The following is a 13,580-nucleotide window of genomic DNA, read 5'->3' as shown; positions in this document are numbered from 1 at the left end:
CTGACCAATATCTGCAGAATCCCTGTAGGACACACCAAGATAATCAACCACAGTTCCCCCTTAACATCCAGAAGAGACTCCTGAAGTCTCAGAAGCACGTGAAAAGATGGAGCCATGCCAGCCTCCAATGGGGTCATGGCAGAGGAATCCTATTTAGATGCCAAATGGTCTACAGAGCTATTACCCACTTCTAGAGGGACAGCCGATGGAGACTGGTCAGCTAAAGAATTGGACCAAGACTTCTTGGCCACCTTTTTACCTAGTGGGAGTATCTTGGGGTTAAAGGATTCCACTGTGTTACCCTGAGCTAACTGTTCAACCCATTGGTTTTCAAGATAAATTGCCAGGGAAGATGAACGGCTTCTAAGTGTCTTAGGCACAGATGCCTTTACAGATACTGCAAGAAGTATGGTCATGGGGACCACCCAAACAAGAGAGACACTATTCGTGGCAATCCTTATGGGGATTCTGCCTCCATCACTGACATTTTCCCTTCTTGAATGACATGAACTCTCTAGGCAAGCAAAATAAAGTACACGACCAAAGAAAAGAAAAAAAGCAACCCCAAAGGAGCACTTACCTGATAGCTAGGTATTCATCAGAGCAACAAGGTGTTCAGACCAACGAGCAATAATTGCATTCGGACTGGCAGCAAAGTAGTTCTGCGTAACTGCATCCATACGTCACTTTTATGCCCTATGTTCTGAGCGGGGACCATGTGTGTGACATATGGTGTGGCACATACAAGATGATTAGGCTTTGGTATACTGTCCAAACGGCGGTCTGCCCTGTGCAGGAGATCCCTAATGTTAAGAATACTGCAACAGTGATATAGAAGGGCATCTAGAGATTCTTATTTTTCAGGTGTCTGCAGATTTTAGGGACATTTTGTCGACAGCCTTTTTCATCTTCTGACCATCATTAAATGCAGTACTTTGTCAAAATTCTAAAGACTAAAAACATTATATTGTAATGTATATTGCTATTAAAGACTAATCTTCAGGCTATGCATCCAGTTCACATTTCAGTTTGATTATGGTGTGGGGAGTAATGCAGAGTTGCTGGGAATGTGTTAAAAAACTGTGACATTTAATTTCATTTCCCACACGGGTTTTTTGCAGGTGGTAGGATTCAGGCTAAAAATCTAAATTGTCCCATGCAAATCATCTGGTAGCAAACCTAACGAATTTTAGCCTGGGCATCACTGCTGTTCTTCTGAAACATTTTCATTCATTTATTAGTCTTAATTTACATATCTGTCTTGATGCCTTGAAAATGAAGGTTTGTAGATAGTTTTATATTTGTATTTCTGTATTTCACCAGGATCTTTCTAGCTGGATACCTCACCGGCCCTCTTCAAGAGAAATCTTGATGAGTGGATGGGAAATAGAAAGTTCACCCCGGAGCTCACAGCAGTGGCTCTACTTGATAGAGGCACTGGGAACTAATGTATGGTGGCACAATGCCAGGGCACGTCTATGGGGTAGGCTTGTAAAGGCTCCTGGGCCATTAGCCTAGTACACACCTATGAACCTATGGATCCAGTGTGCGTTGTCTTTGGGGCTTACCATACACTTTTGCCTTTTTGGGGATCAGCCAGTGTAAAAGTGTATTTTTGTGAAACAGCTGGTACTTTGTTTCCTTAGAAATCAAGAGCTTTCCTAATGTCTGCTACAGCTTAGCTTAGCCTGGGTGGAATGGATGTTGTACCATAGTGGCATGAAAACCAAGGTGTGTCCTCCATACTGTTAATATCTAGCATTTCACAGCATGTAGGACAGCAGTTGCGTGATCTAATTAAAAAAAAAAAGAAATAGTTGAGTAAACCAAAGTTTCCTTCTGGATTCGTATTTTCTCTGTATCATGACTGCCATGTAACCGTCTGCTCTTATGCACAGCATTTTTAATGAGCCTCTAGAAATGCAGGGAAAGGGAAAGAAGTGTACTACAGCTGCCCCTAATGTCTTACAGTGAGGTTACCCTGACATGCATTTTGGAGACTTTTGTGCCAAACTAATTTATTTTTCAAGCTAAAGCATTGTGTTTGTATTACTAAGTAGAGCCTTTTTAAATTTCCCTGCGTCAGATCGCAGTCAGTAGTAGTTGTGCCTCGTCTTTGATTAATTATTTTATTCCTTCTTGAATTGTTTCATAAGAGTGGAAAGCAGAGTAAACAATACAGAATTATTTGTTCTTTTGTGGATTTTAAGGAAGTAGTTTTTAAAGTGAAAGGTGCTCTATCTTCATTTTAAAGAATTGCAGAGGAAGAACTCACATTTTCCATGGAAATGAAGTACAGATGTATTAACCATATAAATTATTGCTGTATTGCCCCCTTCTGCATCCCTTGGAGTACTGTCTCAGCATACTTGCATATTAATGCCAGTTTATGAAAAAAAAAATGGGGCTCTGGTTGGTACGCGGACATGTTTATTGTATCCACAGTGCTGTAGCAAGAATATATGACTTTAGAGATGCTGCAGCACATTTCATGTTTATGCTCATTTGCAAGATACACCATGTGTTCTGCATTGATGGAACATCCTCCTAGAGCCCCTCGTTGAATAAAGTTTTTCAGTACTTTGCTACAGTTTGCTTATTTTCATTTGTTTACATTTTCTGTGCTTTTTCTGCGTAATGATAATTTGCATTGCAGTAGTTGACGTTTCATTCAGATACTATGTTACATGATAGAAAAGCAGCTGTAAATAATTAGCTACTCACCCAGACATTAAATATACTAGCAAGTTGTTTGAAAGGTAGTTTGTTCTAAGATATCCATAGTCTGCAGTTAGCAGAATGCGGCAAGTAGCTGAAAGTATGTTAGACTATCACAAAACATGTATTTGGGTATGTATAGTGCATTAATGTTTATAGTTTGACTTTTTAGCTCTTTTTTATCGAAAGTGCATAACAGATTTTGTGCTTGCTTTGGCAGCAGGTCATATAAAAACTCAGTCCAAGTGGAACTCTCACCTCCTTGTCTGTAATTGTTTTTCATTTACTTAAGACTGTTTGCAAACACCTCTGTATAGTTCTTTTAATTACTTTCCTTGTAACTGACATTTATATTTTAAGTTTTTACTTTTTTTTTTTAGACTTTGGAATGACAAGAGACATTTATGAGACAGATTATTATCGGAAAGGAGGAAAAGGTTTGCTGCCAGTGCGCTGGATGTCTCCTGAATCACTGAAGGATGGTGTTTTCACAACCAACTCTGATGTCTGGTAAGAATTAACACTTTTTTAATTTTGTATTCAGAGAGGTTTTTATTTATAAAATAACCTTTTGCACAATACTTCTGAACTGCTGTATAGATGAATTTTAAGTAGATTGTCAGGAAGAGGGAGATATCTGAAAAAATGTGAAACCCTAATTTAGTGCTCATACAGAAGGTGGCAATGTATTTTCCCTTCCACTGTCATTTTGGTACCAACTGCTGTCATCACCACAGAATGTAGTGTAGTTATGTAAGAATTTTTCATAATGTGTAAGGTATCCACAGAATGTTGTGTAGTTATGTAAGAATTTTTCATAATGTATAAGGTGGTATCCAGGCTTTTTTAAGTTATATTTACAAGTTTGTAATGTCAGTACTAGATTCCCATACTGCCAAGATGGTCAGCCTTCCGTTTTAGTATGTTTCTCCCAGATTGAGTGGCAGGAGCAAATAAAAGCACAGGATTCTGTTTGTAGTTAGTGTGAGGACTGCTTTCAATTTCTGAGCGTTTGCGTTTTCAAGAGTTGTTGGAGACTTAGATTGGTAGTTGTGTGATATGAAGAATGTTTTGGTAGCAGGCATAGATGGTCATTCGTGTTGGGAAGCCATCCTTATTTCAGCTTTTGTACCATTACAGTGCAAGGTCTTTACCAGCAATCACTGTAAAACTAACATTTACTTCATTTACCTCATGGATCCCCACGAGTGGAAGCTGGATCCACAAATCTTCAGCATGATAACAAGGAAATGGGGATGCCCAGACATAGATCTATTTGCCTCCCCTCTCAATTACCAACTAAAAAGATTCTGCACAAGGACTTATCACAGACAAGTATGGAAAGTGGACGCCCTATCTTTCAGCTGGAAAAAAATGATCCGTATGTATGCAATACTTAACTGAGATGCTGGACAAAGGCCTATCTTTTTCATCAATTAAAATTCATGCCTCTGCCATTTCGACTCATTACAACACAGAGCCACCACTTTTTTCTCACCCTTTCTTAAGGCAGTACCTCAGAGGAGCCAAAAATTTAAGGCCCCCAAGGAAACTACCAATACTTGCATGGGACCTCTACTATATATTGGAAAAGCTCACCCTGCCTCCTTTTGAGCCAGCTGCTACTGCTGATATGAAGTTTTTATCTTGAAAAACAGTTCTGCTCTTAGCAGTTACTTCTGCAATACGAGTTTCAGAGCTACAGGCGCTCATGGCTGTGGAACGTTTCATAATTTTTCATCCAGACAGGGTCTCCCCGAGGAAAAACCCAACATTTATGCCTAAAGTAGTGTCTAGTGTGGCTTTTAACCAAGCCATCCATCTGCCAACCTTTTACCCTAAACCACAGAATAAGGGGGAGAGAATTCTGCATTATATGGACGTACACAGACCGCTTAGATTCTACTTGGACAGAACCAAAGCTTTCAGGAAGACAGAGCAATTACTAGTGGCATATGCTGCAGGATCACAAGGAAAACCTATCTCAAAGCAGACTATTACTAAGTGTTTAGGCAACTGCATTCGTTTCTGCTACTTACACCATGGCAAGCCAGTGCCTAAAGGCATTAGGCCTCATTCCACCAGAGCTGCAGCCACCTCAGCAGCCTTTCTCAGGGGAGTACCAACCAGAGGCATTTTAGAGGCGGCTACTTGGAGTTCAGTGCACACCTTCACAAAGCATTATCATCTGCCACGCTACTCTAAATCCAGGGCAGGCTTTGCCACTGCAGTCCTGCAGGGCCTCATAGCCGCTCCTACTGCTGTCTAGTTCCAGCCTCCCAACCATAGCTTTGGGAATCTACCCAAATGTAATGACTGCAACAGTGAAACACGAAGAACATAGTACAGTTGTGTACACTTACCATAAATGTAGATGTTCCAGTGTAGTCACTGTTGTAGTCCAGGTTACCCACCCGCCATTCCCTCTTTTTTCTTCTGATAGAACCTATCTTTCCTTCTCTGATTTATACAACATATGTGGTGTATTTGCTGGTGGATGAAGGTAAAGTTTATTTTGCTGCATGTTATTTTATATATAGATAAAAATTTTGACCCCCCCCCTTTTTGGGGGCACCTGACATCTGGGGCAAGAAAAACTAAATAAAATGGCATCGGCTGTTTCTTTTATACCCCTGACGTCAGGGAAGGGGCGACGACAGCCGAAGCAGGACCCAAGACTTTGGAATTCAGGCCGACTGAGGGCAACCTGCCAGCAGGATTACCCAAATGTAATGACTGCAACAGTGAATACACTCGAACATCTACATTTATGGTAAGTGTACACAACTGTACTTTCTACGTGGCAGCAGTAAGCACAGAATGAAGCCCTGAGCTGTTAAACTGTTTCTTGTAGTCCAGGGTGAAGAGTTTGATTCCTTCCCCCCTCCATTTACTTATTCAGGGCATGTCACTTAGTGCTTCTAGGCCATCATTGAAAAGAGACACCTATGTCCACTGTGTTTATCTGGTTACAAATTAATAAAATAAAATGTAAGTGACTTCTGTTAGCATATCCAGTACACCTGGTTCTAGATTATAGCCATTTCCTTGACACAGACTGACAGAGCTTCAGCTGTGACTTTATATAATGCCATAGTGAGGAGTTGCATAAGACAGAAGGCGCACACTATTACCTGCTTTGCAGATTAGCACAGATAACCTGAAAACTTGCCCTGCAGAAGACCTTTCTCCTGCAGGAAGTTTACGTCCAGTCAGAGGAAAATGCTGAACAGACTACCTAATAAGGGCATCCACCAATCTTCACAAATGGAAACTGGACCCATAAGTTTCCTAGTCACTCGCTTGAAGTTGAGGTCTTCCAATTCTGGTTGGTATAAAAGGGAGTATGTATTTTTACTTTTTGTGTGCTCAAGGAAGGCTGATGTTGCCGAGGCGCTAAGCCACATTAAATTCGTTTGGTGGAGAATTCGTGTTGTTTTTTGGTATTTTCTACCTTTGGACTTTTGCTGGTTGTTTTTTGGATTCATGGATTCGAATTCTCTCTTGAATACTCCCAGAGTTTTTCGGGAAAATTCTGTTCCTTCTGTGAATGGTTTTGTTACCCCTCCGGTTCCTGGTGGCATGGGAATCCTAGGTGCATCGGGTATGACCTCACAAAAGACTATGGATAATTTTTTGATATCTGGCTCTTCTTTACCTGAGATGACTACAGCTCTTGATGTCCCTGGTGGATCTAATGCTTCTATTGTTGTACAAGCTCCTTCATCAGTTACTGACACTTTGGGTGGTAAGAAAACAGTTTTACCTATTGCTGTTTCTAATATGAAATCAGTTTTACCCACGGCTGTTTCCAGTAGTGAAGTTATTTCATCGGAATGTATTTCCAAATTTATACAAGAAAGGAAACAGAAATTTCATAACCCATTTGGAGCTCTTGGTGGGCGTACCGCTGATACATTTCCTCAAGAAATTCAGGACAGCGTATATGATTTTGAAAGATTGATTTTCAGAGAAACGTGTTGTCACTTTAATTTACTTGGACTTAATAGATATGTTGAACTTGATATTGCTCCACGAGGGTTAAGGGCATTTAAAAGCCCAGCGACTCCTTTCGATTCTTCCGACAATGTTGACCTGGTATTCAAAGATCGCTGGTTAGCGGCAGCACATAACTGTGCAATGGAATGGGTCAACATACTGATAGAAAGGGAACAATTGCTATTGCAAAGACTACAGGAGCAGTTACATAATATGCATTCCAAATTGTTACATGAGATAGGTGATTCAAAAGTTAATGACATATTCTTTAATATAAAGGAAAAGCTTAATAAATATGAAAATGAACAGGTCCAATATAAATCTACCAAAATTAAAAGAGATATACGTGATTACGACAGTGGGCGGGCCTTCCTGTGGAAAAAGAAACAAAATTTCCGTTCGGGGCAAACGGTGAGAACTAATAAAAAACAGTTATCTGTTTCGTTTGCTTCTTCTGAGGGTTTGTGTCAAACTACGGATTCTGAAGGTGAAACCCATGACTTTCCTCCTTTACCTGGGGCTCAGGACCCTGTAGCACATCAACAACGTTTTCGGAACGATGGAAATAACACCAAGAGAGGCTACAAGAAGAAGGGTACTGGCTCCGGTTCTCCAGCGCGTGAAGGATACTTTAAACAAGCATCTAAACGAGGTAGATGGAATTAATGTTGTGGACACTGTCTTTTCGCCTATCTCTAATGTTGTTAATTTATCAGGCTGTGTATTATCCAGTGAAGAAGTAGCTGTTCTTCAATTAGGTTTAAAATTTGTTCCCACTGTTATTCCAAGACATCATTTACTTAAACAAGATATATTCAAGTTTATTAGAAAATTACACTTGAAATGTTTTTTTGCACAAGGTAATGTTTTTACAGATGGGAAGAGTTTGATAAATGATTTAGCTAGTGATAATAGTGAGGATAGTTTCTATTCATGTTTTTCTGATGAAACTGAAGTCTCCATGTATTCCAATGCTTATTCTATGCTTAATACTGATGGAATTGAATCTCATAGTAAATTTTTACCACCGTATATTAATCAAACTGTCACACAGTATTCAGAAATGGTTCATTTTTCTATTAAGGAACTTTTGAATTCTTGTCATTCTAGTTCCTGGAATTATAATATGACAAAAAATGAATGGTGTGCTTTAAATAGACTCATGAATAGACATGACCTAGTTGTTAAGCCTTCTGATAAAGGCAATAAAATAGTGTTGCTCCATCATAGTCAATATTTTGAGATGTGTATGAAACACTGAGTGATTCTTTGACATATGAAATAAGTGATCAAAACACATACTTAAATGCTATGGAAGAATATACTGTATTAATCGAAAGAGGTGTACGACTAGGTTATTTTTCTAAAAATGATTTTGATAAGAAATTTTGTGTTGATAATTGTAATTTAGCTACTTTTTATTGTCTCCCAAAGCTCCATAAGAGTTTAGTGAGTCCTCCGGGACGTCCTATTGTTTCTGCTACTAATTATTTCTCACGTAATGTGGGTATTGTTATACATAATTATCTGTTACCTTTTGTAGAAAAACTTGATTCGTATGTTAGATTCTTTTGATTTCATTGATAAAATTTCAGATGTTATATGGACAGAAAAAATGTTTTGGGTCAGTGTGGATGTTAGTTTATACACCAATATTGGCCATAAAGATGGTATACAGGCGTTGCGTTACTTTTTAGGAGATAATCCCACTTCACATTATATTATGGATTTGACATATTTTTGTCTTACTAATAACTTTTTTAGTTTTAATGAGGTTATCTATCATCAGTTGAAAGGGACAGCAATGGGGGCATCTTTTGCCCCCATTTATGCCAATTTATTTATGGCTAAATATGAGTTAGAATACATCTATACCAACATATTTTTTCAGCACAATGTTTTGCTTTACTTTCGCTACATAGATGATTAAATTTTTCTTTGTAATGGAGGTTTTGAATTTATACACCAGTTTATTTCAGATTTAAATAATAATAAATATAATATACAATTTGATGGTTTACAGTATGGTAAGAAAGTAAATTATCTAGATATTTCTCTAATAAGAGGTTACCAATGACCGAATTTCCACTACGGTATATCGTAAGTTTGTGGATGGTTCATAGGTTCATAGGTTCATAGGTTCATACTAGGCTATCTGCCCGAGGGCATTTACAAGCCTAGCCCATCGTTTTGTGGCTTACGCCACCCCTTTAGTATGGGGAACTATACCCATTATTTTGCTGTGCCTCTGTCGAGCAGTGACACTGAGGTAATCCCTGGGGTATATCTGCGATCTCCCATCCATTGGTCAAGATTTCTCTTGAACAAGGCCAGCGAGGTGCTCTGCCTCACATGTACCGGGATTTTGTTCCACAGCATAGGGAGTCTTTGGGTGATGAATCTATCCCTCCAGCACGTCCTATTAATAGCCGTGTCAAGGTTTAAGTCTCCCGCCCTTGTGGCTCTGATGGATCTAGATTTTTTGAGGTGAAGCATATTCATCAAATCTGGGTTTGACATGGCCTTGTATGTTAGGCAAAGGTCACCTCTGAGCAAGCGGTAAGCGACTGAATAGAGCTGGAGTTCTTTCAGTCGGGCAGCATAGGACAGATTTTTGAGACCCTTTATCCTTTTGGTGAGGAACTTTTGTGGCCTCTCCAGCTGCTGCAAGTGTCGGGTCAGATACATTCCGAATGGGGCATTGTACTCAATCATTGGTCTGATAAGTGATGAGTAAAGGGAGACTATGACCTCCCTTGATCTAGATGAGAATCCCTTCATGATAAGGTGGGCAATGTAGAAGGTCTTCCTAACTACTTTAGCTACATGGGTGTCGAATGACAGACTACTATCAACCTGGGTCCCCAGGTCCCTGATAACTTCTTCTGTGCTCAGTGGATTGCCACCTATTTGGTAGCTAGGGGTAACCTTGTTTTTCCCGAAGGGTATGACTATGCATTTTTTGGCATTTAACTTTAGGCCGTGGCTCTGGCACCAGTTATCCGTTTCTTTGAGACCCTTCTGAAGGATATCTGTGTCAGATGTGTTTTCTACTATGGCCCAGTTTGCAGTCATCTGCAAACTTTGTCAGCCATAACCCTCCTGTGTTTGCTTGTACTTGGAAAAGTAGATGCCAAACAAGAGTGGGCCCAGGACTGAGCCCTGTGGGACACCACTTGTGACAGGCTTTGAGTCTGACATGGCGCCAGCAGCTCTGACCCTGTGGGTTCTGTCACTCAGCCAGTTTGCAACCCATCTTGTGATGTATGGGTTGACATTTAAGCTGATGAGTTTTTCAATGATACCCGAATGGGGTATTGTATCGAAGGCCTTAGCCAGATCGAGGTAGGCTGTATGGACTGCCTTTCCCTCATCAATGGCTTTGGTGACTGTTTCAAAAGTCAACCAAGTTTAAAAGGCATGATCTGCCTTTGACAAAGCCAAACTGGGTTGGATCCAAAGTCTGCAAATTCCCTATGTCTTTATTTATGAGGTCCATTATGATCCTCTCCATGGCTTTGCAGATAAGGCTTGTCAAGCTAATGGGCCGGTAATTTCCAGGGTCGGTGGAGGCACCGCCTTTGTGAAGTGGTACCACAGTTGCAGTGCGCCACTCCTGGAGTGCGTATCCAGAGGTAAGACTTTGATTAAACAGCTGTCCTAGCTGTGGGTTTAATTCCTCATTGAGTTCATGGAGCACACAGCCGGGGACACCATCAGGTCCCATGGATGCTGTGTTTTTGCTTTGGAGAGAGCAGTTCTCACTTGGGCGCTGGAGATGTTTGGGGGCTGCAATCGCTTGGTATAGATATCTCTCCTTTTGGGGAGGGGAGAAGTTTGCACTGAACCTGTCAGCCAGTATGTTGGCAATGTCTGTAGGATCAGTAATCTTCACATCATTTTGAACTAGCTCTGAGCATATCTGGGAGTTTCCTCCCAGGTTTCTAACATAGCTAAAGAAGGCCTTATGATTGTCTTTTGAGTCTTTAGCTATTTTTCTCTCGAAATTTGCTTTGGATGATTTTATGAGAGCTCTTAGTTTTTTACTTATAGTGATCAAGGGTGTCTTACCTTTTAAGGATTTTGCTCTATCTTGTAGTAGCTTCCTCCTTTTGTTGTAGAGTTTGTTTATGGCTGGGGTCCACCAGACTGGACGCTTGCCTTTGGTACAAAGAGTCTTTGTTTTGCTTGGGATTGCCTTATCCATGCAGTCCTGCAGGTGCTGGTAGAAGGCATTTGTAAGTGATTCAGCGGCTTGAGTACTGTTATCCGCCGGCTCGGGGGCCTTAAAGGAGACCACACTAGTCTTTAGAAGTGTGAAGTCGGCTTTTGAGAAGTTCTTTACTGTGGTCTTTTTTATTTCAGGTGGGGGTGGGATGAGGACCTCCAGCGAGATTAGTTTGTGGTCTGATCTCACCAGTGAGGGGTACACCTCCGGTGTTGAACATTGTGCTTCCATGTTCGTGATGATGAGATCAAGTATGTTATCTCCTCTTGTGGGGATGGTGACTAGTTGTTCCATGGCATTTGAGTTTATGAATTCCAGGAACTTTTGGGCTAGGGTGTTTGGGCTTGAGTAGTGTTCCCAGTCTATATTAGGGTAATTGAAGTCACCTAGTATGATGGTGTTTGGTGATACATTTATCCCCTCTAGTGTTTTCAGGAAGGCCATGTGAGGTTCCTGAGTTTGTGAGGGTGGCCTGTAACATGCTACAATTTGCAGAGCAGTCTTGCCTATGGTTAATTGCACCTGGATGGTCTCCGATGCATCGTGCGTTGCCACCAGTCTTGAGGTGTGGGTGTCCTTGATGAATATGGATACCCCTCCTTTCTTGGTATTGTCCAGATTTTGGGGCCGGAACGCATGATATGAGGTAAAACCTGATAGCTGGGGTGCTCTCAGGAGCCTTGAACCAGGTTTCTGTCACAGCACAGACATCGATGTTCTCCATACTGAGAAGGGCCTCGAGTGCGTGCATTTTGAGATTTAGACTTCTGGCATTGAGCAGCATTACCCTTAGTTTTTTCCTTTTTGTGTTCTAGGGTGGTAGGTTTAGAATTTGAGCCTTGCCTAAAAAGGCACTATGGGGTGGCAAGAGCCTTTGCCAATATCCGGAATCCCAGGGTGACAGGTGCAAGCCGTCCCTTGCAAGCAGCGTGGCTTGTCCAGCATGTCATCCCAGGCAGACAGACACTGGATCCCCTTTGAATGACACCAGTGTTTAAGCCAATTGTTAAAGCTGATCATCTTATCTCTGTATTGTGGCATCATTCTTGGTGAAGGTAGGATACTGCTCAAGGTCAGGGTCATACCTGTCTGGGCTACATAATCAGAGAGCTCCTCAATGTCTCTTTTCATGTAGTCCAAGGAGGTGCGTCTCAGGTCGTTTACACCAGCGTGGACAATGACTGAATCATATTTGTACCTGCTGTTGAGAGACCTGAGTGCTTGCGTTATGTGGCGGATTCTAGCGCCCGACAGGCAGCTTACTGTGACCTTCTCCTTACTCAGTCTGGTGAGCGGGACGTCAGTGTGTCTGACTATGGAGTCACCAATGACTAGTGTGTCTGGCATTGTGTTTGGCCTTAAGGGCTGTGACTGTTTGACACTCTGACTGTGAGGTCTATGTGTTGCAGGTGTTGTGTTCTGAGGTGGTGGTTGTTTGGGTGTCTGCTTTGGTGGCCTCTGCTGTTTTGGTAGATTTTGATCAGAGCCTCCGAGTATGTCTTTGTGTGTTTATGTGTATGATTTGAGGTTGTAATGGTAATATGTGAGACTGGGTCTATAGTGTGTGTGGTAACCTTCTCCTCCTGACTGGTCTTGCCAGTCCTATGTTGAGAGAGCTCAGCCTCCAGTTTGGCCGTATAGTTGCATCTCTCGCATGTATTTGTGTTTTGTGGGAGGAGGAGAGGGTTGTCTGTGTACATGAGGCAATTGTAACATTGCCTCAATATTCCCAGGTTCACCAGCTGAGCAGGAGAGGACACTAGCAACTGATCCTCGACATGCTAGAAGGAATAGACAAAAAACTTTAAAAAAGATTCCGGGGACGTGGGTGACCGAGAAATGGGGGGTTGCCTTTTTGGGGTACTATCTATGACAAGAGTGCCGTATCAAGGTAATAAGTACTGTAGGAGCAAGTGCTACGTTTAACAGATAGAGAATAGTCTACTTGGAGTCAAGTAGAGATGATCTTTTTAATTATAGGATACGCTGATTAGATCAGTAGTATAGTTCGAGGAAGGTAGTTTTAAGGGAAAATTTGAAGAGTGGACTTTAGGTAGCCCGAATAGTTTAAACCTGCTTAATCAATACTTATATGGCACGAGTTGCCATCCTCCCCATACTTTGAGGTCGTTGCCATATGGAGAGAGAGTTCGATTATCTAGACTATGTAGTGGTGAAGTAGATTTAGAAAATAATATTTATGATTCCATTAAGATGTTTTTACAAAGAGGTTACAGTATGGAATTGATTAAAGAATCTATTGATAAATTATTAAGAGTTATTACCAATAATACAGAGAATTTTTTTCCAGTTAAAGTTGGTAAGGAGATTATCTTTTTAGATGCAAGAATTAACAGATATTCACAAAATTGTAATAAAGAAAAACAAGATATTTATTTTGTGACTACTTTTAATTTATTAAGTGAAAAAAATTGGGACTATATTAAGTATTATTGGAAATTTCTTTTACAAGATGAATTCATGTGTAAATTTATTTCTATTGTTCCAAAGGTTGCATATAAAAGGGGACAGAATTTAGGAGATAAATTAATTAAAGCTTATTATGTTCATCCTAAGGATCAATTATGTTATCCATTATGCCCTTATGGTACTACTCCTTGTGGTTCTTGTAATA

The 13,580-nt window shown here is 40.7% G+C and overlaps 1 protein-coding gene across 1 annotated transcript in view; it reads left to right on the top strand.

Moving 5' to 3' along the window:
* Positions 1 to 13,580, top strand: part of IGF1R (insulin like growth factor 1 receptor) — a 1,987,642-nt gene that overhangs the window by 1,807,911 nt on the left and 166,151 nt on the right. The window contains exon 19 of the mRNA XM_044078384.1: positions 3,099 to 3,228. Coding sequence (XP_043934319.1) covers positions 3,099 to 3,228 — 130 coding nt within the window. The remainder of the gene's footprint in view (positions 1 to 3,098; positions 3,229 to 13,580) is intronic.

This window comes from Protopterus annectens, chromosome 7.part0 (assembly GCF_019279795.1).
Source record: "Protopterus annectens isolate FY-2018-M chromosome 7.part0, PAN1.0, whole genome shotgun sequence".
NCBI lineage: Eukaryota > Metazoa > Chordata > Ceratodontiformes > Protopteridae > Protopterus > Protopterus annectens.
Note: the sequence above shows the minus strand (reverse complement) of the source record. Positions and strands in the feature narration are given on the sequence as shown.